The sequence below is a fragment of the Aquila chrysaetos genome, chromosome 3, assembly GCF_900496995.4.
Source record: "Aquila chrysaetos chrysaetos chromosome 3, bAquChr1.4, whole genome shotgun sequence".
NCBI lineage: Eukaryota > Metazoa > Chordata > Aves > Accipitriformes > Accipitridae > Aquila > Aquila chrysaetos.
In genome coordinates, this window is record NC_044006.1 from 22,167,050 (window position 1) to 22,188,031 (window position 20,982).

The 20,982-nt window shown below is 55.1% G+C and overlaps 1 protein-coding gene across 2 annotated transcripts; it reads left to right on the forward strand.

Moving 5' to 3' along the window:
* The first annotated feature begins 16,614 nt into the window (after positions 1-16,614).
* Positions 16,615-19,815, forward strand: LOC115339235. Of its 2 annotated transcripts, XM_030008907.2 has the most exons (4): positions 16,615-17,511; positions 17,577-18,113; positions 19,105-19,530; positions 19,596-19,815. In XM_030008907.2, the coding sequence occupies exons 1-2, from the start codon at positions 17,205-17,207 to the stop codon at positions 18,056-18,058; spliced, it is 789 nt and encodes a 262-aa protein (XP_029864767.1). In that variant the 5' UTR covers positions 16,615-17,204; the 3' UTR covers positions 18,059-18,113; positions 19,105-19,530; positions 19,596-19,815. The 2 variants fall into 2 exon arrangements, with proteins under 2 accessions (XP_029864767.1, XP_029864766.1); XM_030008906.2 differs by having other exon boundaries at positions 19,105-19,815.
* Positions 19,816-20,982: the final 1,167 nt, after the last annotated feature.

Genomic DNA, 20,982 nt, shown 5'->3' on the forward strand with positions numbered 1-20,982 from the left:
GTTTTGTTGTTTTTCCTTTTCTTATTTGGGCCCCCCGGGCCTTGGGGGTTTTCCTGGTTGTCCCCCCCGGCCTGCAGGGCCTTGGGGGAGGATGTTTCGAGATTTTGGGGTCCCTTTTCGCACCACTGCTTGGGGGGCGGGGTTGGATAGGATTGTTGTGCGGAGGGGGGGGGCCTTTGTGCCCCCCCAGCCCCCCCACTGGGTTTTTGGCGGGGGGGGGGGCCGGGGGGGAGGGGGGGGGGGTTGGGGGGGAGGTGGGGGCTTTTCCTTCGTCCCCTTCGGGAAGGGAGGCTGGGGGCCCGGGCAGTTTGTCGGGGGGGGGGGCCGGGGGCCCGGGGACCCCGGGGGCTTTGGGGGGAGGCGTTTTTTTTTTTGTCTTGGTTTTTGTTGTTTTTTTGTGGTGTAAGGTCGTGGTAAATGTTTTTAAAAAAAAAAACCTTGGGTTGGGAAAAAGAAAAACGGGATTAGGGCCCGCCAGGGGAAAGGGGGGGAGAGAGGGCCCCCACCCCGGGGCTGTGCTTCCTTTGCCCTCCCCCGGGGGGGGGGGTGGGTTTAACGGTATGCGTGTGGTTGGCCAATGTTTGGGCAAATTGCAAGTTGGTTGTTTTTGTTTGGCATTGCAAAGTTTTTGTGGCAAGGGGGGTGATTTTTGATTTGTTTCTTGGTTTTTTTTTGAGGGGGGGGCCTTCGGGGGGGGGGGGGCCAATTAGGCTTTTTTTCCACGGGGGGCCTTTTTTGCCTTTTTTTTCCCTTATTTTTTTCTTGGGGGGAACCTTTTTTTGCGGGCTTTAAATTTTTTGTTTTTTTTACTTTTGGTTTTTCCCACCCCTTTTTATTGTTTTTTTTTGAAAAAATGGGACCACGGGGATTTTGGCTTTTGCTTTTGGGTTTTGGTTCCCCTTTTTTGTTTTTTTTACTTAGATGAGAGGCCCGGGGAAATTGTTTTTCCACAAACCCGTTTTTTGCACCTTTCGCGTTTTTGTGTTTTCTTTCCATTTTTTTTTTCTTTTCATTGTTGTGTTTTTTCTCCCTTTCCTTTTCTTTTTTTCTTCGCCTTTTGGGCCCGCGAGTTTTTGGGCTGGGGGGGCCTGGAGTTTTTTTTTTTTGGGGGGGACCCCCCACCGTTTCCCCCTTTCTCTTAGGGGGGAAAAAAAAAAAGGGAAAAAAAAACACCCTCGGGGCATTTGCGGTTAGAGGCTAGGGGGGGGAGCCTTATTTTACAAACACTTTTTTTTTCGGATTTTGCTGGTTTTTTTTTTTTTTTTTTTTGCTTTAAAAAAACAAAGGGCCCTTCGGGGTGGGGGCCATTGGGACAGGGGGGGGGGGGGGGGCCTTTTAAAGCCCCCCACCCCGGGGGGCTTTTTTTTTCTTGTTTTCTTGGGGCACCACAAAAAAAAAAAAAAAAAAAAAACCCACGGGGGGTTTTTTTATTTTTTTTTTTTTTTTTTTTTTTTTGGTTTTGCCCACCCAGGCCCAGTTTTTTTTGACGGAAAAATGGAATTTTTTTTTTTTCCGTGGTGTTTTTCGGTTGTCGCCCACGTTTGCACGGTTTTTGTTTTTTCGCCGTGGGGAGGGGAGGGAGGAAGCGGGGGCCTTGCCCAGGCCACGTTTCTTTTTAAACCCCCCTTAAAACCACAGGGGGGGGGAGTTTTTTGGGGCTTTCGGGGAAAAAAAAAGGCATTTTGTTTCTTCGCCTTTTGGCTTTTAGTGGAAAATTGAAAAAACTAAAAAACTTCTTACTTGTCGGGGGAAGAAAAGGGGGGGGAACCGAGGAAAAAAAAAAAAAAAAAAAAAAAAAAAAAAAAACAGGGGGGGCCCCAAGGGAGGAAAAAAAAGGGTTGTGTCTATTTCTTTTTTTTTTATTTTTTTATTTTTTTGGGAAGAAGGGAGGGAGGTTGCAGGATTTTCGCCCAGGGGGGGCCAAGGAGGGGGGGGGGACAAAACCGGGGGGGTGGGCGGGGGGGGGGAACCAAAAAAAAAACGAAGGGCCCAGGGGGCTTTTTTAAAAAAACCGGCTGAAGGGCCCTTTTTTTTTCCAAAAAGGGGGGTCCAAAAAGGGGTATAAACGGGGAAAAGAAAAAGGGAAAAAAAAAAAGGAAACGATTGGGCCCAATGGGGGGGGGGGAAAAAACCCGGGGTTTTTTCTTTCCGGGAACGGGGGGGACAAAAAAAAATAACAACTTATTGGGGGGGGCTTTTTTTAACTTGGGACCGGGAAGGGGAAAAGGGGGGAGGGGGGGGGAAAGGAGGAAAGGGGGGGGGGGGGGGTTGGTTTTTTGTTCATTTTTTTTTTTTTTTATTTTGTTTAGTTGTTTGTTTACCTTTTCTCTTTCTAGGGGGAGGGAGCGGGAGGGGAGAGGGGGGGAGTGGTTATTTTTCTTACCTTTTCAACCCACCATTTTTGTATTTGTTTTTTTTTTTTTTGTCTTGGGACAACCACCCGTGGGGTTTGTTTTTTTTTTTTTTTAACCTTTTTTCCGGATGTTTTTGTTTAAAAAACGGTTTTCAGAAACTTTTTTTTTCTTTCTTTTTGGGATGATTTTTTTTTCCTTGGGGGGGGGACAGGCCCCCTCAGGTTTTTTTACATTTGGTTTTTTACGGTGGAATTTAAAAAAAAAAAAACCACCCCCCAACCAAAAAAAACCCCCCCCCCAAAAGCCATTAAAAAAAAAAAAAAAAAAAAACCCCCGTGAACACCCCCCCACTTTTCGAGCCGGTTTTTTTTTTTTTTTTTTCAGTGGATTTTCAAGTGGGGAAAAATTCCCATTCAAAACTCGTTCTTTGGGGGGGCCCCAGGGGGGGGGGGGGGGAACCGGAAGGGCCAGGGGGGCCAGCAACCACCAGGGGCCCAAAACAGGGGCATGGTTTCAACGGGCTTGGCCCCACAAAAAAAACTCGGGAGGGAAAAAAAAAAAAAAAACACCAAGGAACCCCTTTTGGGGGGGGAGGGGCAATCCCCCCCCACCCCACCGGGAAATGGAAAAAAAAAAAAAAAAGAAAGAAAAAAAAAAAAAAAAAGGGAAAGTTTTTTTTTTTTAGTTTTTGCCACGGGCCTTATGGGGGGGGGGGGGACCCCCAACCCCACCTGTCCCTACGCTTCCGGGGCCCGCAAATTGGGGCAACCGGGGTTCAGAAGGTTCTTTTTTTTTTTGGAAAGGGGGGGGCACATTTGATTTCTCTCGGAGGCACCTTTTTTTCCCAAGGGCTTCTTTTTGCCGTTTGTTTTTTTTTCCCCCAGGGGGTTTTTTTTTTTTCCCTTTTTTCGTTTTTTTGGGGGCTTTTGAAAGGAATAAAAGCAAGGGGGGAGGAGGGGGCAAAGGGCGTGGCCGGACCCCGGGGGGCCGCCCGGGGGTTTTTGCCGGAGGTCGGCCGTTTTCCCCCCACCGGTTCGTTTTCCAAAAAACCGGGTTTTTTTGGGTGTTGTTTTTAGGGGCCACCCCCCCAGAGGGGGGTGGGGCGGGCCCCAAAAAAGAGGAGGGGGAAATAGGAGGAATTTTTTCCGGAATACAAAGCTGTTTTTTCGGGAAAGGTGAAAAAAACCCCCAGCCAAAAAGGGCGGGAACTTTTTGCCGGCTTTTTTGCGGGGCTGTGGTGGTGGAAAAGGGGTGGGCGTTTGGTTTGGGAAGGTCCCCCGGGCCCCGGAGTGTGAAAGTGAAGGGGGGGTTTCTTGTTGCGTGTGTTTTTAGCCCGGGGTTTAACTTTGCGGGCCAAAAAAGGCTGTGATTTTGCGATGAAGGAAAGGAAGCAGGTTTTTTTTTTGGCGGCCCAGCGCGGGGGGGCGGAGGGGTGGGGAAGGGCAGGGGGCGGGGATGGGGCGGGGGGAAAATTTTTGGGGGGATTTTTTGGGATTGGGGATGGAGGATTGGGGGGAAAATCGGGAAAAGCACCCCCAGTATTTTGCCCGGTGGGGCGGGGGGGAAAATGGCGGTTTTTCTTTCGCCGTCCCCACCGGGGCCCACCGGGGGGAGGGGGTGGTGCGGGGGGGCGGGGGCGGTGTGAAGGGAAAAGGCGGGTGCGGGTGGTTTGGGAAAAAGGCCGGGGGGGGGGGGGGGCGGGGGGGGAGTGGGGGGGGGCGGGTGGGGGGGCGGGGGGGGGGGGGGGGGGGGGGGGGGGGGGAAGGGGGGGGACCCAAGAAGGCGGGGCGGGGCGGAGGGGGGGGGCCCGGGTTGTTTTTTTTTTTTTTCCTTTGCTTTTGGGGGCATTTTTTTTTTTTCTTTTTGCTTTGTGGGGGGGGCCCGGCGGGGGGGCCGGTTGTTTGTGGCCCGGCCCCCCCCCACCAAAACCCCCCCCCCAAAAATACCCCCTGGGGGGGGGGTGTCCCAAAACCCCGGTCCAGGGAGCTGAAAAAGCAGGGGGGGCGGGGGCCCCCCGGTTTCACCCCCACACAACCAACCTCGGTTTTTTAGGCGGCTTTTGGGAAGGGAGGGGGGGGGGGGAGGGGGGGGAAAACGGGGGCCGGGGGGGCCCTCGGGGGGGGACCCCCACCAAACCCCTTTTTTTCATTTTTTTTGTTTTTCCCCCCTCTTTCTTTGCCCCCTACCGGGGGTGAGGGGTCGCCCACGACGGGGCGGGGGGAGCTTTTTTTTTTTCCACCCCCCCCCCTTTTCCTCTTTTTTTTCTTTGCTCCCCACCGGGGATTTTGTATTTTTCTTTAAATTATTAGAACTTTTTTGTCCTTTCGTCCGTTTCGTTGTGGGGCCCAGGGGGGCCCCCTTTTTTTTTTTTCCCTTTGGCGGCCAAAACCACCCCCAAACCGGGGGGGGGGGGACCGGGGGGGGGAAGGGGGGGGAAAAAAAAAAAAACGGGGGAAAAATGGGGGAAAGGGGGGAAAAAAAAAATGGGCCCGGGGGGCCCGCGGGGCTCTGGAAAATGGGGGGCGGAGGGGGGGGCACCTTTCCTCTGCCCCCCGACCCTTTTTTTTGGGGTTTTGGTCCCTGTCCCACGGCAGTTTTGGCCTCTGGCCAGCACGGGGGCCTTTTTGGGGAGAATGGGTTCTTTTTGCCACCGGCCTTTTTGGGGCGGGTTGGGGGGGGATGGTTTTTTTTTTTGGAGTGGAGGGTTTGTTGTTTTTTTGATTTTGGCACCCCGAGGGGGGGGACCTTTTTGTTGTTTTTGGGCCCCAGCACCAACGGTTGTTTGGCGGGGGGGGCACAAGGGGGGGGCTTGGGGGGGGGCCTTTCCCCCTTTTCGTCCCCCTCGGAGGGAGGGAGGGGGAGGGAAAGGCTTTGGGGGGCGGGAAGTCCGGGGGGGGCCGGGGGGCCAGGGCGGGGGGCCCGGGGCTAGGGAAAGGCGTGCGGTTTTGTTTAAAAAAATTTAAAAACCCCTTGGGGTTGGGGGAAAGTTTAGGGGCCCCAGACGGAAGGAAGGGGGGCACCGCTTTGCTTTCTTTTGGGGCCCTTTCCCCTGGGGGGGGGGTTTTGGTATTTTTTTTTAATGAGTTGGGTTTAACGGGCCCCGTGTTTTTTTGTTTTTTTTTTGGGGGCAAAAAAAAAAGGGGGATTTTTTGTTTTTTTTATTCTTTGTTTGTTTGAGGGCCTCCGGGGGCCCCTTAATTTCTGTTGGGACCTTTTTTTTTGTGCCGTTTTAATTTTTTTTTTGTTTTTTTTTTTTTTTTTTTTTTTTTTTTTTTTGTTTTAAACTTGGGTTTTTGTTTTCCCCCCCCCCCATATTTGTTTCTGATCTTTTGGAAATTGGCACACCAACGGGATTTTTTTTTTTTTTTTTGCTTTCCCTTTTTTTGGTTTTTTTGGGTTTTTTTTTGTTTTCCCTGTTTTTTAACTTACGATTTTGTTAGAGGGGGGCCACGGACCCCACGGGAAATTGTTTGTTTTTTTTTTTGTCCACCGCGTGCCATCGTTTTATTCGGCTTTGTTGGGGGGCAGCGGAGGGGGAGTTGGGGGGGATGGGGGGGCCCCCCCCCCTGGGAGGGGTGTTTGAAGGGGTGTCTGAGTTTTTTTTGTTTTTTTTGGGGGGGACCCCCCCCCCCCCACCCCCCCCCCACCGTTTCCCTGTTTTTTTGCTTTGGGAAAAAAAAAAAAACTTTTTGTTCGGGCCCTTTTGGGGTGTTTAGGGGGAGCTAGGGTTTTCAGTTTTTTTTTTTTAGGGGTTCTTTAGGAGGAAAAAAAAAAAAGGCTTTTTTATACCCCAAAAACACCATTTTTTTTTTCCGGGGGATTGGGCTTCTTTCTTTAAAACCCCCGGAACAAAAGGGGGGCCCTGGGGGGCCGGGGGGGGGGGGGGCATGTTTTGGACCCAAGGGGCGGGGGCCTTTTTTTTAGCAAGCCCCACCCCTCCCCAACGGCTTTTTTTTTTCTTTTGGCCCAACAACCAAAAGACCCGTTTTTTCCTTTTTTTTGGTTGCCCCCCACCCCAACAGGCGTGTTTTAATGTTTTTAAATTTGTATTTGACGGGGGGAAAATGGAAAAGGTTTTTCTTTTTTTGTAAACGGGGGAAAAATGGGGATCCGGTTATTTTTTTTTTGTCGTCCGGTTTCGGGGGCACCCACGTTTTTTTTGTTTTTCGGCGGTTGGTTTGGAAAAGAGGAAAGGAGGGAAAGGGAAGGGAAAAAGCCGGCATTTGGCCCCCCCCAGGCAGGTTTTTTCTTGTTTTGTTTTTATTTTTTTTTTTTTTTTTACCCCCCCTTAAACAAAACCCAGGGAGTTGTGGGGCTTCGGAAAAAGGGGGCATTGACCATTTTTTCCTTCAGCCTTTTTTGCCTTTTTGGGGCCCTTAAGGTTTGGAAAAAAAAAAAAAAAAAAAAAAACTCTTTTTTTTTTTTTTTTTTTTTTTTACTGTTTTCGGGAAGGGGGGAAAAGGAAAAAAAAAAAGGGGAAAACGAGAGGAGGGAGGAAGGAAGAAAAAAAGAGGGGGGGGGGGGGAAAAAAAACAAAACCACGGCAAAGGGGGGGGGAAGGGAGGGGAAAAGGAGGAGAAAAAAGTTTTTTTTGGCGAAAAGCCACAAGGGCAAAAAGGGAAGAAAAAAACAAGGAAGGAAAGAAAAGCGTCTGGGGTTTTTTGTCTTTTTTTGTATTTTGTTTTTTTTTTTTTTTTGTTCTTATTTATTTTGAGGAGGGGGGGGAGGGAGGAGGAAAGGGCCAGATTCCCCGGGCCCCCAGGCAGGGGAGGGGAAGGGGGGGGAGGGGGGGACCGGGGGGGGGGGCAAGAGGGGAACCCCCCCACCCCAAAAAAAAAACAAGGGGGGGGCAAGGGGCTTTAAAAACCGCTAGAGCCCCCTTTTCCCAAAAAACCAAAGGGGTTGGGGTGCCAAAGGCGGGGGGATTTTTTTTTGTTTTGTTTTGTACGGAGGGAAGGGGGGGAAAAAAAAAAAAAAAAAAAACAGGGGAAAAAAAAAAAAAACGGATTTGGGGGGGGGCCCCAAGGGGGAACCCGGTTTTTGTTGTGTTTTCCGGGGGGGACGGGGGGAACCAAAAAACTTTATTGGGCTTGTTTTTACCCTTGGGGGGGACGGAGGGGGGAGTTGGTTTTTGGTTTTTTTTTTGTTAGTCTTTGTATCGGGTATTTTTGTTTTTGCTTACTCCCACCACACACCCATCACCCCCATGTATTGGGTTTTTTTTTCCTTTTTCTTTGGGGGGACACCACCGGTTTTTTTTTTTTAACCTTTTTGTTTCCCGGATGTTTTAAAAAAGTTTTTTGTTTTTTTTTTAAAAACGTTTTTCACAGGGGAAACCTTTCCCCCCCCCCCCCCCCTTTTCTGATTTTTTTTTTTTTTTGTTGTTTTCCGTGGACCAGCCCCCTTTTTTCCGTTCTTTTTGGTTAGTTGGTTTTTGACGGGGGGGGGATTGGGGGAAAAAAAAGAAAAAAAAACCCCAAAACCAAAAAAAACCCCAAGCAGGGGGGAAAGGGTGAAAAAAAAAAACAAAAAAAAAAAAAAAAAAAAACCCCCCGTTAAAACCCCCCCACTTTTCGGAAAACGGCGGTTTTTGTTTTTTTTTTTTTTTTTTGGGGTTTTTTGTTTTTCCAGTTGGAATTTTTTTTTTTTCCACAATTTTTTTTTTTATTCAACCTCGTACTTGGGCCCCAAGGGGTGGGGGGAACACCGAAGCCCAGGGAGGGCCCCAGCCCACACCCCAAAAACCGGGGACACAGGGACCCCCCACACCCAAGCCCACAGGGTGGGCCACCAATTTTTCAAACCGCTGGCAAAAACTTTTTTTTTTTGGAGGGAAAACCAGGGGGGGACTTTTTGTGGGGGTGGGAAGGGGGCAAAAAATTTTTTTAAATCCCCACCACGGGGGAAGAAAAAAAAAAAAAAAAAAAAAAAAGGGAAAGAAAGTGTGCGGGGGGGGGGGCTTGTATTTGGGGGGGGGGGGGGGGGGGGGGGGAGGAAACCCCCCCCCCACCCACCCAAAAAACCTGGGGGTTCCTGGTTTTTTTTCACCCGCTCGCCCCCCGGCAAAATTTTTTGCCAATGGTTTTTTTTTTTGTTTTTAGAAAGGTAAGGAAGGGGGGGGGTCTTTTGTTTTTCCTTTTTTTTTTCCTTTTGGAAAAAAATTTTGGGGAACAAAGGCTTGGCATTATTCTGTCTTTTTTTTTCCCCGGGGGGAAGGGTGGGCCTTTCCCAGGGGGGCTCTGGGCCCCGGTTCTTTTTCCCCCCAGTTGCCTTGCGTTTGGGGGGGGCTTTTTTTTTTTTTTTGGGAAGGGAAAAAAAGGACAAAAAGGCCAGGGAGAGGGGGGGCCCCCCAGCACGGGCCCGCGTTCCGGGCGAGGTTGGTGTGTTTGGGGGGCAGTTCCCCCAAGGTCGTCCCACCCGCAACTTTGTTGGTAGGGGGGGGGGGGCCGGCCCAAGGAGGGAGGCCGGGCCCAAAGGAGGAGGGGATTTGAAGCCCAAAAGGGAAGGGGCCCCAAAAAAGAGATTTTTCCGGGGGAACAGCTTGGTTTTTTTTTGGTTCGGGAAGGGGGGGGGAAAAAAAAACCAAGGGCCAGCCGGGGGGGGGGGGGGGGGGGGGGGGGGGGACTTTTGCGGCTGTTTTGGATAAAAGGGTGGCGTTTGTTTGGTGAAGGGTCCCGCCTGGGGGGGAGTTTTAAGTTTTTGGAGGGTTTTTTTTCTGTTTGCGTTTCCGGGGTTTAAATTTGTGCTGGCCCCCCAGGCTTTGTTGTGATTTTGCGATTTTGGGGGCGGAAGGGGAGGGGAAAGGGGGAAAGGGGGAAGGGTTTTGGCCGGGGCCTCCGGGGGGGGGGGGCGCCCCGGGGGGGCCCGGGGGAAGGGGGAGCAGGTGGGGGGAGGGGGGTGGGAAGCCCAGACGGGATGGGGCGATTTTTATTTGGGGGTGATTTGGGGATGGGGGGAGGATGGGGGGGGGACTTTTTTTTTGGGGGAGGGGATTGGGAGGGGGGGGATTTTTTTGGGGGATTTCGGGAGCAAAGGGTTTTTTTCTTTTTTCGGGGGGGGGGGGGGCGGGGGGGGGGGAAAGGGCGGGGGATGGGGGGGAAAGGGGGGGGGCCGGCGGCGGGGGTCCGGGTTTTTTTTTTTTTTCCCCCCCGTGGGCCCGGGGAGAGAAGGGGGGGCGGTTTGGTGCGGGGCAGGTCGGGTGAAAGAAGGGATTCGGGCGTTTTCTTGAAAGGAAAGCCGGGTGTTTGGGTTTTGGTGGGGGGGAAAAAAAAGAAAAAAAAAAAAAAGCGGGGGGGCGGGGGCGGGGGGGGGCCGGGGGGGGGGGGGCGGGGGGCGCGGGGGGCGGGGGGGGGGGGGCGAGGGGGGGCCGGGGGGGGGGGAAACCACCACAAGACAAGCGGGGCCCGGGCCAGACGGCCCCGCCGAGGGGGGGGGGTCGGTTTTTTGTTTGGGGTTGGCACGGGGGGGGGGGGACCCCGGGGTTGTTTTTTGGCCCCCCGCCCCACCCCCCCCCCCATTTTTTTTTTTTTTTTACCCCCCCTGGGGGGCGTTTCCCCCCCCAAAAAACCGGTCCCAGGAAAAGGCTAAAAAGCAGGGGCGGGCCCCCCCCCCTGGTTTGCCGCGGGGAAAGGGGGAGGGGAAAGGGCCTTTTCGGACCCCCCCCCCCCCCCAACCCCCCTGTTTTTTGCTTTTTCCCATTTTTCATTGGGCCCCTTTCCCCACGGGGGGGAAAGGGGGTGTTTTATTTTGGTTTGAGGGGTTGGGGGGTGGGGGCGGGCTTTTCCCCCCCCTTTCCCTCCCTCTTGGGCCCCCCCCCGGGGGTATTTTTTTTTCCCTTTTTTTTTCCCCTTCGTTCGTTTTTTTTTTTTTTTTTTTTTTTCGTGTTTTTTTTTGCCCAAAGGGGGGCATTCCTGTTGGGCGTCCCCAACCCGGGTGGGGGGGGGGGAACGGGGTGTTTGCGGGGGAGGAAAAAAAAAAGGGGGGGGGGGAAAAAAAAAAACGGGGGGAAAATTTGGCGGGGAGGAAAAGGCCGGGAAATGGGGGGCGCACACCCCGCCGGGCGCCCCGGTGGCCCGCGGGGCTTGAAAAATGGGGGGCCGGAGGGGGGGGGGGGCGGCGGGAGGAAGCCACCCCCCACATCCCTTTTCTTTTTTTTTTTTGCCCCCCCCCCGGGCACTTTTTGGGGGTTCTTAATGTTAGTGTTTTTCTCTTTTTATTGAACGGGACATTTTGCAAAAAGGACCTATGGGGAGGGACTGGGGTCCTTTTTTTTTTTTTTTTGCCCAAACCATGGGAATTTTTTGGGGGGGGGGGGGTTTTGGGGGAGGGGGGAGAGGTTTTGGGACGTGTGGGGGTTTTTTGTGGTCGAGGAGGGGGGGCGGCCAGGGGGGCCCCTTTTGGTTTGGGGGGCCCCCCAGGGCCCACGGTGGCGGGGGAGGGGGGCAGGGGGGGGCTTTTGGGGGGGGGGGGCTCCCTTTTCGTCCCACCCCTCGGAAGGGGGGGGAAGCTTTTTGGGGGCGAGTCCGGCCCGGGGGGACGGGGGCAGGACCGGGGGGCTGGTTTGGGGGGAGGGCCCTCGTGCCGGGGTTGTTATTGTTTGTTAAAAAGTTTTTGTTTAATTGTATGTTTTTTTAATTGTGTATTTTGTGTTGTTTTACAAGTTAAATTGTTTTGGTTTGTAAATTTTTGTATTGTTAATTTTGTAAAGTTTTTTTTAAAAAAATGTAATGGTAATGTTTTGTAAAAAAAAGTTGTTTTTTTTTTTTTTAATTTTAATTGTTATTTGGTAAATGTTTTGTTTTTAAAAAAACCTTTGGGTTTTTTGGGGAAAAAGAAAAAGGGAATTTATTTTGAGGGCCAGGGGAGAGAGGGCCCCACCGCCTTTTTTATTGCTTTTTGTTTTTCTGGGCCTTGTCCCCGCGGGGTGGGGTTAACGGGCGTCGGGGGGCAATGCAAAAAAGGGGGGATTTTTTTTTCTTGTTTTTTTTGAGGGGCTTTTCCGGGGGGGGCCCCCCCTTATTTGCCTTTTTTGGACCTTTTTGTGTTTTTGGCCCCCCCCGGCTTAGGTTTTAAAAATTGTTTAACTGGTCCCTTTTTTATTGTTCTTGCTCTTGGACAAAATTTTGGCACGGGGGGATTTTTTTTTTGCCTTTCTTTGGTTTTTTTTTGTTGTTTTTTTTTTTTCTCTTTGTTTTTCCCTTTCACTTCGCTTTTTTAAGGAACAGGACCTCCGGGGAAATGTTTCCCCACCCGTTTTGGGGGGGGTGGGGGGCTTTTTTCGTTTCTTTCGCTTGGGGCGGCAGGAGTTTTGCCCTTGGGCCCCCTGGAGTTTTTTTTTAAGTTTTTTGGACCCACAACCGTTTTTTCCCCCTGTTCTAGGGAAAAAAAAAAACTCCGGGGCCTTGGTTTAGGGAAGGGGGGCCTTTTTTTTTTTTTTTTTGTTTTTTTGTTTTGGTTTTTTTTTTTTTACAACATTTTTTTTTTTTCCGATTTGCCTTTTTTTTGGGGCTTAACAGGGGGGGGGGGGCCCCCCACCTGTTTTTGGGCTGACAGCGTTGGGCCCCACCCCCCAACGGGGCTTTTTTGCCTTGGCCCCACACCCCCAAAAAAAAACAAAAACGGGTTTTTTTTTGCTTTTTTTTGGTGTGGCCAAACCCCAGGGTGGTACGGGAAAAAAACAAAAGGAAAAAAAATGGGAATCCCGTGTTTTTTTTTGTTTTCGTTCGCCAAACGGTTTTCGCCACCGTTGGAGACTCTGGGGAGCCGGGTTTTTGGGGGATGTGTGTGGAGGGGGGGGAAACAAGCCGGGGGGGCTTTTGGCCCAGCGTTTTTTCTTTTTTTGTTTTAACCCCCCTTTGAAACCAAGGGGGGGGAAGGGTTTTTGGCTTGCTCGGGAAGGAAAAAAAAGGGGGACAAGTGCCCCCCGGCGGGGGCAAATTTTTTTCCCCTCGGGGGGGCCTTATTGCTTTTTATGTTGAAAAAAAAAAAACCCTTCTTTTTTACTTTTTGGTTTCGGGAAAAAAGGGGGGACGGAGAAAAAAAAAAAACCAAGGGGGCAGGGAGGAAAAAAAAGTTGGTTTTGTCTTATTTTATGGAAGGGGGGGGGAGGGACAACGGTTTTTTTTTTGGGCAGGGAATCCGCCCCCAGGCCCAAGGAGGAACCCCCCCCAAAAAAACGGAAGGGCAGGCTTTTTTTCAACCCGCATTGGGCTTTGGGCTTGGAAAAAAGTGGGGGGGGGGGGTGGGGCCTTTTCAAAGGTTGGGCCAAAAAAAGGGATTTTTTTTTGTAACGGAAACGGATTGGGGGGCCCCAAAGGGGGGGGGGGGACCCCGGGGTTATTTTTTTTTAGCGGGGAACCCACCCAAAACCTATGTGGGCTAAACCCTTTGTTTGGGGGGGGGACCCGGAGGAGGGTTTTGGGGGGGTTTTTTTTTTTTTTTTCTTTAAAACTCCCAACCACCATTTTGTATTTTGGTTTTTCTTTTTGTCTGGACCCCAAACCACGGTTTTTTGTGTTAAAACCCTTTTTTTTTCGATTTGTTTTTTTACGGTCTCCAGAAACAAAAAACTTTTTTTCTTTCTGGGATTTTTTTCTGAATTGGACCAAGCCCCCCCCTTCGTTGTATGGTTTTTTACGGGGATTATTTTAAATTTAAAAAAAAAAAAAAAAAAAAAAAAAAACCCAAACCCAAAAAAAAAAACCCCCAGCATAAAAAAAAAAAAAACCCCCGTTTTAACCCCCCCAAAACTTCGAGCCCCGGTTTTTTTTTTTTCCAGGTTTTGTTGCATTCCATTCCCAATTTTTTCCAAACTGCGTTCGTTGGGGGGGCCCAGGAAAACCGAGGGGGGCCCAGGGGGGCGGGCCCCAAAGTCACGGGGTGGGGCAATGTTCAACGGGGGGGGCTTTTTTTTTTCTTTTTTTTTGGCCCCAAAAAAATTGGTCACCAAACTTTCTTTGAGGCGAAAAAAAAAACAAAACAAGGGCAAAACTTTGGGAGGGGTGCAATCCACCGGGAAAAAAAAGGGGGAAAAGGGAAAAAGGAAAATGAAGTTTTGGGGCGGGGGCCTTTGATTTTTTTTTGGGGGGACCCCCCCAACCCCCTGTCTTTTACGGCTTTTCCGGGGGGCCCCCCGCCAATTTTGGGCCCAAGGTTAGAAGTTCCTTTTGGGGGGGAAAAAAAGCCTTTTTTGATTCTTCTCGGGGAGGGCCACTTTTCCAGTTGGCTTGCCGGGGTTTTTTTTTTTCTCCCAGGTCCCCTCCGTTTGGGCTTTTTGAAGAAAAAAGGCCAGGGGGGAGGGCCACCGCCCGGGCGGTCACGTCGGAAGGTGGGGCCGTTTTTTTTTTTTCTTTTTTTTTCCCCCCAGTTTTTTTGTTTTCCCCGTTTTTCAACCCGTGGGTAGGGGGGGGGGGGGGCCGGCCCCCAGAAGGGGGGGGCCGGGGGCCCAAAAGAGATTGCAAAAAAAGGGAGGAACCAAAAGAGGATTTTTTTTTTTTTTTGCGGCCCAAAAGGAGATTTTCGGGGGGGACAACAGCTTTGTTTTTTGTTGTGTTCGGAAGAAGGGGGAAGGGGAAAAAAAAAAACCCAGCCAAGGGCCGGGGACTTGCGCGTGGGGACAATGTTTTTGGAAAAAAAAGTGGTTGCGTTAGTTTGTTGAAATGTGAAGTCCGCTGGAGTAAGTGAGGTCTGTGCGTTCGGGGTTACTGCGGCAGTGTGATGCGATGAAGGAAGGGCAGGTGTCGGCCAGCGCGGGGCGAGGGGAGCGGGGGGATGGGGATGGGGATGGGGATGGGGAGGGGATGGGGAGGGGATCGGGAGCAGTCTCGGGGGCGGGGTGGGGGGCGGGGGAAGGCGGTCCGTCCCCGGGCCGGGGAGGGTGTGCGGCGGCGTGAAGGAAAGCGGGTGGTGGGGAAAGCGGGCGGGGGGGCGGGGCGGGGGGACCAAGAGCGGCGCCGAGGCCGGTGTGGCGGGGGCCGGTGTGGCGCCACACTACCCGGGGGGTCCACGTCAGAGTAAAGCAGGGGCGGGCCCGGTTTAGCGCTGGGAAGGGAGACGGCCTCGGACACCCTTTTCTTTTCCCTCTGCCCCTCCCCGGGGAGGGGTGGGGGCGGCTTCCCCCTCCTCTCTTGCCCGGGATTTCCTCGTCCTCCTTCGCCAGCCTCCTGGCGCACGACGGGGGAAAGGAAGGGAACGGGAAATGGGAAATGGGCCGCGGGGCTGGAAATGGGCGGAAGAGCCACCTCCTCTGCCCCCGCCTTTGGGTCCTGTCCCGGCCTGCAGCCTGGGAGATGGGTCTTGCACCTGCTTGGGGCGGGTGGAGGTGTGCGAGGCCTTTGTGCCCAGCCACGGTGGCGGGGAGGCAGGGCTGGGGGGGGCTCCCTTCGTCCCCTCGGAGGAGCTGGGGCGAGTCGCCGGGCCGGGGCCGGCTGGAGCGTGGGTGTAAACCTTGGGTGGGAAGATAGGCAGAGAGAGGCACCGCTGCTCTGCCTCCCGGGGGTTACGGCGTGCAAAGGGGATTTTCTTGTTTTGAGGGCTCCGGGCCTTATCTTGACCTTTGCGCTAATACTGTCCCTATTGTTCTGAATGGCACGGGATGCTCTTTGGGTTTGTTCCCTACTAGCTAGAGCCCGGAATTCCACGGCGTGCCTCGTCTTCGCTTTGGCGCGAGTGCTGGCCTGAGTTTTTGACCACCGTTTCCCTTCTAGAAAACTCGCCTTGGTAGAGCTATACACATTCCGATGCTTAACAGCCCTGTGGGCCTGACAGCGTGGCCACCACGGCTTCTTGGCACCAAACCACGTCTTTTGGTGCACAGGCGTACGAAAATGGATCCGTGTCGTCGCACGTGTTCGCGTGGAGAGGAAGCGGCTGCCAGCGTCTACCCTAACAGGAGTTGCTTCGGAAAGGCATCTCGCCTGCTAGTGAACTCTACTGTCGGAAAGACGAGAAACAGGCAAGAGAAAGTTGTCTTATTTATGAGAGAGGAGGTGCAGATCGCCAGGCAGAGACAAACGAAGGCAGGCTAACCGCTGAGCCTCAAAGGTGGCCAAAGGGATACGGAAACGATGGCCAAGGGACCCGTCCGGACAACTATGGCTACCTGGACGGAGGAGTGGTTCTTACTCACACATGTATGTTCTTCTGACACACGGTTACCTTTCGATGTTAACGTCAGAACTCTCTGATTTTCTGACAGCCCTCGTTTATGGTACGGGGATTAAAAAAAAACCCCAACCAAAACCCAGCATAAAAAAACCCCGTAACCCCCACTTCGAGCGGTTTTCAGTGCATCCAATCAACTCGTCTTGGCCCAGACCGAGCAGGGGGCAGCACGGGCATGTCACGCTGCAAACTGAGGAACAGGACTTTGGGAGGCAATCCCACGGAAAAAGGGAAGTGCGCTTATGGGACACCTGTCCTACGCTCGCCCGCAATGGCAAGGTAGAAGTCTTTGAAAGCTTTGATCTCTCGGGAGCCTTCCCAGGCTGCCGTCCAGTCCTCGTGGGCTTTGAAGAAAGCAGGGAGAGGCAGCCGCGCGTCCGAGGTGGCCGTTCCCCAGTCGTCACCGTTGTAGGCCGCCAGAGGCCGGCCAAAGAGATTCCGACAAGCTGTCGGGAAGGAAACCCAGCAGCGACTGCGCTGTGGAAAGGTGCGTGTGAAGTCCGCTGGAGTAAGTGAGGTCTGTGCGTTCGGGGTTACTGCGGCAGCTGTGATGCGATGAAGGAAGAGCAGGTGGCGGCCAGCGCGGGGCGAGGGGAGCGGCGGGATGGGGATGGGGATGGGGATGGGGATGGGGATGGGGATCGGGAGCAGTCTCGGGGGCGGGTGGGTGGGGGGGCGGGGGAAGGCGGTCCGTCCCCGGGCCGGGGAGGGTGTGCGGCGGCGTGAAGGAAAGCGGGTGGTGGGGAAAGCGGGGCGGGGGGCGGGGCGGGGGGGGACCAAGAGCGGCGCCGAGGCCGGTGCTGGCGGGGGCCGGTGTGGCGCCACACTACCCCTGGGGGGTCCACCGTCAGAGCTAAGCAGGGGCGGCCCCGGTTAGCGCTGGGAAGGGAGACGGCCTCGGACACCCCTTTTTCTTTTCCCTCTGCCCCTCCCCGGGGAGGGGTGGGGGCGGCTTCCCCCCTCCTCTCTGCCCGGGATTTCCTCGTCGTCGTGCCAGCCTCCTGGCGCACGACGGGGGAAACGGGAGGAAACGGGGAGGAGGAGGAAGGGGAAATGGGGAGGAGGAGGGAAATGGGCCGCGGGGCTGGAAATGGGCGGAGGGCCACCTCCTCTGCCCCCGCCTTTGGGTCCTGTCCCGGCCTGCAGCCTGGGAGATGGGTCTTGCACCTGCTTGGGGCGGGTGGAGGTGTGCGAGGCCTTTGTGCCCAGCCACGGTGGCGGGGGGCAGGGGCTGGGGGGGCTCCCTTCGTCCCCTCGGAGGAGCTGGGGCGAGTCGCCGGGCCGGGGCCGGCTGGAGCGTGCGGTGTAAACCTTGGGTGGGAAGATAGGCAGAGAGAGGCACCGCTGCTCTGCCTCCCGGGGTTACGGCGTGCAAAGGGGATTTTCTTGTTTTGAGGGCTCCGGGCCTTATCTTGACCTTTGCGCTAATACTGTCCCTATTGTTCTGAATGGCACGGGATGCTCTTTGGGTTTGTTCCCTACTAGCTAGAGCCCGGAATTCCACGCGTGCCTCGTCTTCGCTTTGGCGCGAGTGCTGGCCTGAGTTTTTTGACCACCGTTTCCCTTCTAGAAAACTCGCCTTGGTAGAGCTATACACATTCCGATGCTTAACAGCCCTGTGGGCCTGACAGCGTGGCCACCACGGCTTCTTGGCACAAACCACGTCTTTTGGTGCACAGGCGTACGAAAATGGATCCGTGTCGTCGCACGTGTTCGCGTGGAGAGGAAGCGGCTGCCAGCGTCTACCCTAACAGGAGTTGCTTCGGAAAGGCATCTCGCCTGCTAGTGAAACTCTACTGTCGGAAAGACGAGAAACAGGCAAGAGAAAGTTGTCTTATTTATGAGAGAGGAGGTGCAGATCGCCAGGCAGAGACAAACGAAGGCAGGCTAACCGCTGAGCCTCAAAGGTGGCCAAAGGGATACGGAAACGATGGCCAAGGGACCCGTCCGGACAACTATGGCTACCTGGACGGAGGAGTGGTTCTTACTCACACATGTATGTTCTTCTGACACACGGTTACCTTTCGATGTTAACGTCAGAACTCTCTGATTTTCTGACAGCCCTCGTTTATGGTACGGGGATTAAAAAAAAACCCCAACCAAAACCCAGCATAAAAAAACCCCGTAACCCCCACTTCGAGCGGTTTTCAGTGCATCCAATCAACTCGTCTTGGCCCAGACCGAGCAGGGGGCAGCACGGGCATGTCACGCTGCAAACTGAGGAACAGGACTTTGGGAGGCAATCCCACGGAAAAAGGGAAGTGCGCTTATGGGACACCTTTCCTACGCTCGCCCGCAATGGCAAGGTAGAAGTCTTTGAAAGCTTTGATCTCTCGGGAGCCTTCCCAGGCTGCCGTCCAGTCCTCGTGGGCTTTGAAGAAAGCAGGGAGAGGCAGCCGCGCGTCCGAGGTGGCCGTTCCCCAGTCGTCACCGTTGTAGGCCGCCAGAGGCCGGCCAAAGAGATTCCGACAAGCTGTCGGGAAGGAAACCCAGCAGCGACTGCGCTGTGGAAAGGTGCGTGTGAAGTCCGCTGGAGTAAGTGAGGTCTGTGCGTTCCGGGGTTACTGCGGCAGCTGTGATGCGATGAAGGAAGAGCAGGTGTCGGCCAGCGCGGGGCGAGGGGAGCGGCGGGATGGGGATGGGGATGGGGATGGGGATGGGGATGGGGATGGGGATCGGGAGCAGTCTCGGGGGCGGGTGGGTGGGTGGGCGGGGGAAGGCGGTCCGTCCCCGGGCCGGGGAGGGTGTGCGGCGGCGTGAAGGAAAGCGGGTGGTGGGGGAAAGCGGGGCGGGGGGCGGGGCGGGGCGGGGCGACCAAGAGCGGCGCCGAGGCCGGTGCTGGCGGGGGCCGGTGTGGCGCCACACTACCCCTGGGGGGTCCACCGTCAGAGCTAAGCAGGGGCGGCCCCGGTTAGCGCTGGGAAGGGAGACGGCCTCGGACACCCCTTTTTCTTTTCCCTCTGCCCCTCCCCGGGGAGGGGTGGGGGCGGCTTCCCCCCTCCTCTCTTGCCCGGGATTTCCTCGTCGTCGTGCCAGCCTCCTGGCGCACGACGGGGAAACGGGGAAACGGGGAAACGGGGAAATGGGGAAATGGGCCGCGGGGCTGGAAATGGGCGGAGGGCCACCTCCTCTGCCCCCGCCTTTGGGTCCTGTCCCGGCCTGCAGCCTGGGAGATGGGTCTTGCACCTGCTTGGGGCGGGTGGAGGTGTGCGAGGCCTTTGTGCCCAGCCACGGTGGCGGGGGGCAGGGGCTGGGGGGGCTCCCTTCGTCCCCTCGGAGGAGCTGGGGCGAGTCGCCGGGCCGGGGCCGGCTGGAGCGTGCGGTGTAAACCTTGGGTGGGAAGATAGGCAGAGAGAGGCACCGCTGCTCTGCCTCCCGGGGTTACGGCGTGCAAAGGGGATTTTCTTGTTTTGAGGGCTCCGGGCCTTATCTTGACCTTTGCGCTAATACTGTCCCTATTGTTCTGAATGGCACGGGATGCTCTTTGGGTTTGTTCCCTACTCGCTAGAGCCCGGAATTCCACCCGTGCCTCGTCTTCGCTTTGGCGCGAGTGCTGGCCTGAGTTTTTTGACCACCGTTTCCCTTCTAGAAAACTCGCCTTGGTAGAGCTATACACATTCCGATGCTTAACAGCCCTGTGGGCCTGACAGCGTGGCCACCACGGCTTCTTGGCACAAACCACGTCTTTTGGTGCACAGGCGTACGAAAATGGATCCGTGTCGTCGCACGTGTTCGCGTGGAGAGGAAGCGGCTGCCAGCGTCTACCCTAACAGGAGTTGCTTCGGAAAGGCATCTCGCCTGCTAGTGAAACTCTACTGTCGGAAAGACGAGAAACAGGCAAGAGAAAGTTGTCTTATTTATGAGAGAGGAGGTGCAGATCGCCAGGCAGAGACAAACGAAGGCAGGCTAACCGCTGAGCCTCAAAGGTGGCCAAAGGGATACGGAAACGATGGCCAAGGGACCCGTCCGGACAACTATGGCTACCTGGACGGAGGAGTGGTTCTTACTCACACATGTATGTTCTTCTGACACACGGTTACCTTTCGATGTTAACGTCAGAACTCTCTGATTTTCTGACAGCCCTCGTTTATGGTACGGGGATTAAAAAAAAACCCCAACCAAAACCCAGCATAAAAAAACCCCGTAACCCCCACTTCGAGCGGTTTTCAGTGCATCCAATCAACTCGTCTTGGCCCAGACCGAGCAGGGGGCAGCACGGGCATGTCACGCTGCAAACTGAGGAACAGGACTTTGGGAGGCAATCCCACGGAAAAAGGGAAGTGCGCTTATGGGACACCTTTCCTACACTCGCCCGCAATGGCAAGGTAGAAGTCTTTGAAAGCTTTGATCTCTCGGGAGCCTTCCCAGGCTGCCGTCCAGTCCTCGTGGGCTTTGAAGAAAGCAGGGAGAGGCAGCCGCGCGTCCGAGGTGGCCGTTCCCCAGTCGTCACCGTTGTAGGCCGCCAGAGGCCGGCCAAAGAGATTCCGACAAGCTGTCGGGAAGGAAACCCAGCAGCGACTGCGCTGTGGAAAGGTGCGTGTGAAGTCCGCTGGAGTAAGTGAGGTCTGTGCGTTCCGGGGTTACTGCGGCAGCTGTGATGCGATGAAGGAAGAGCAGGTGTCGGCCAGCGCGGGGCGAGGGGAGCGGCGGGATGGGGATGGGGATGGGGATGGGGATGGGGATGGGGATGGGGATCGGGAGCAGTCTCGGGGGCGGGTGGGTGGGTGGGCGGGGGAAGGCGGTCCGTCCCCGGGCCGGGGAGGGTGTGCGGCGGCGTGAAGGAAAGCGGGTGGTGGGGAAAGCGGGGCGGGGGCGGGGCGGGGCGGGGGGACCAAGAGCGGCGCCGAGGCCGGTGCTGGCGGGGGCCGGTGTGGCGCCACACTACCCCTGGGGGGTCCACTGTCAGAGCTAAGCAGGGGCGGCCCCGGTTAGCGCTGGGAAGGGAGACGGCCTCGGACACCCCTTTTTCTTTTCCCTCTGCCCCTCCCCGGGGAGGGGTGGGGGCGGCTTCCCCCCTCCTCTCTTGCCCGGGATTTCCTCGTCCTCCTTCGCCAGCCTCCTGGCGCACGACGGGGAAATGGGGAAACGGGGAAATGGGGAAATGGGCCGCGGGGCTGGAAATGGGCGGAGGGCCACCTCCTCTGCCCCCGCCTTTGGGTCCTGTCCCGGCCTGCAGCCTGGGAGATGGGTCTTGCACCTGCTTGGGGCGGGTGGAGGTGTGCGAGGCCTTTGTGCCCAGCCACGGTGGCGGGGGGCAGGGGCTGGGGGGGCTCCCTTCGTCCCCTCGGAGGAGCTGGGGCGAGTCGCCGGGCCGGGGCCGGCTGGAGCGTGCGGTGTAAACCTTGGGTGGGAAGATAGGCAGAGAGAGGCACCGCTGCTCTGCCTCCCGGGGTTACGGCGTGCAAAGGGGATTTTCTTGTTTTGAGGGCTCCGGGCCTTATCTTGACCTTTGCGCTAATACTGTCCC

Coding starts and splice junctions, on each gene's coding strand:
- LOC115339235 (XM_030008906.2), top strand. CDS start 17,205: ATGGATCCGTGTCGTCGCACGTGTTCGCGTGGAGAGGAAGCGGCTGCC. Junction 17,512..17,576: donor AGTGGTTCTTACTCACACAT/GTATGTTCTTCT, acceptor ATTTTCTGACAG/CCCTCGTTTATGGTACGGGG.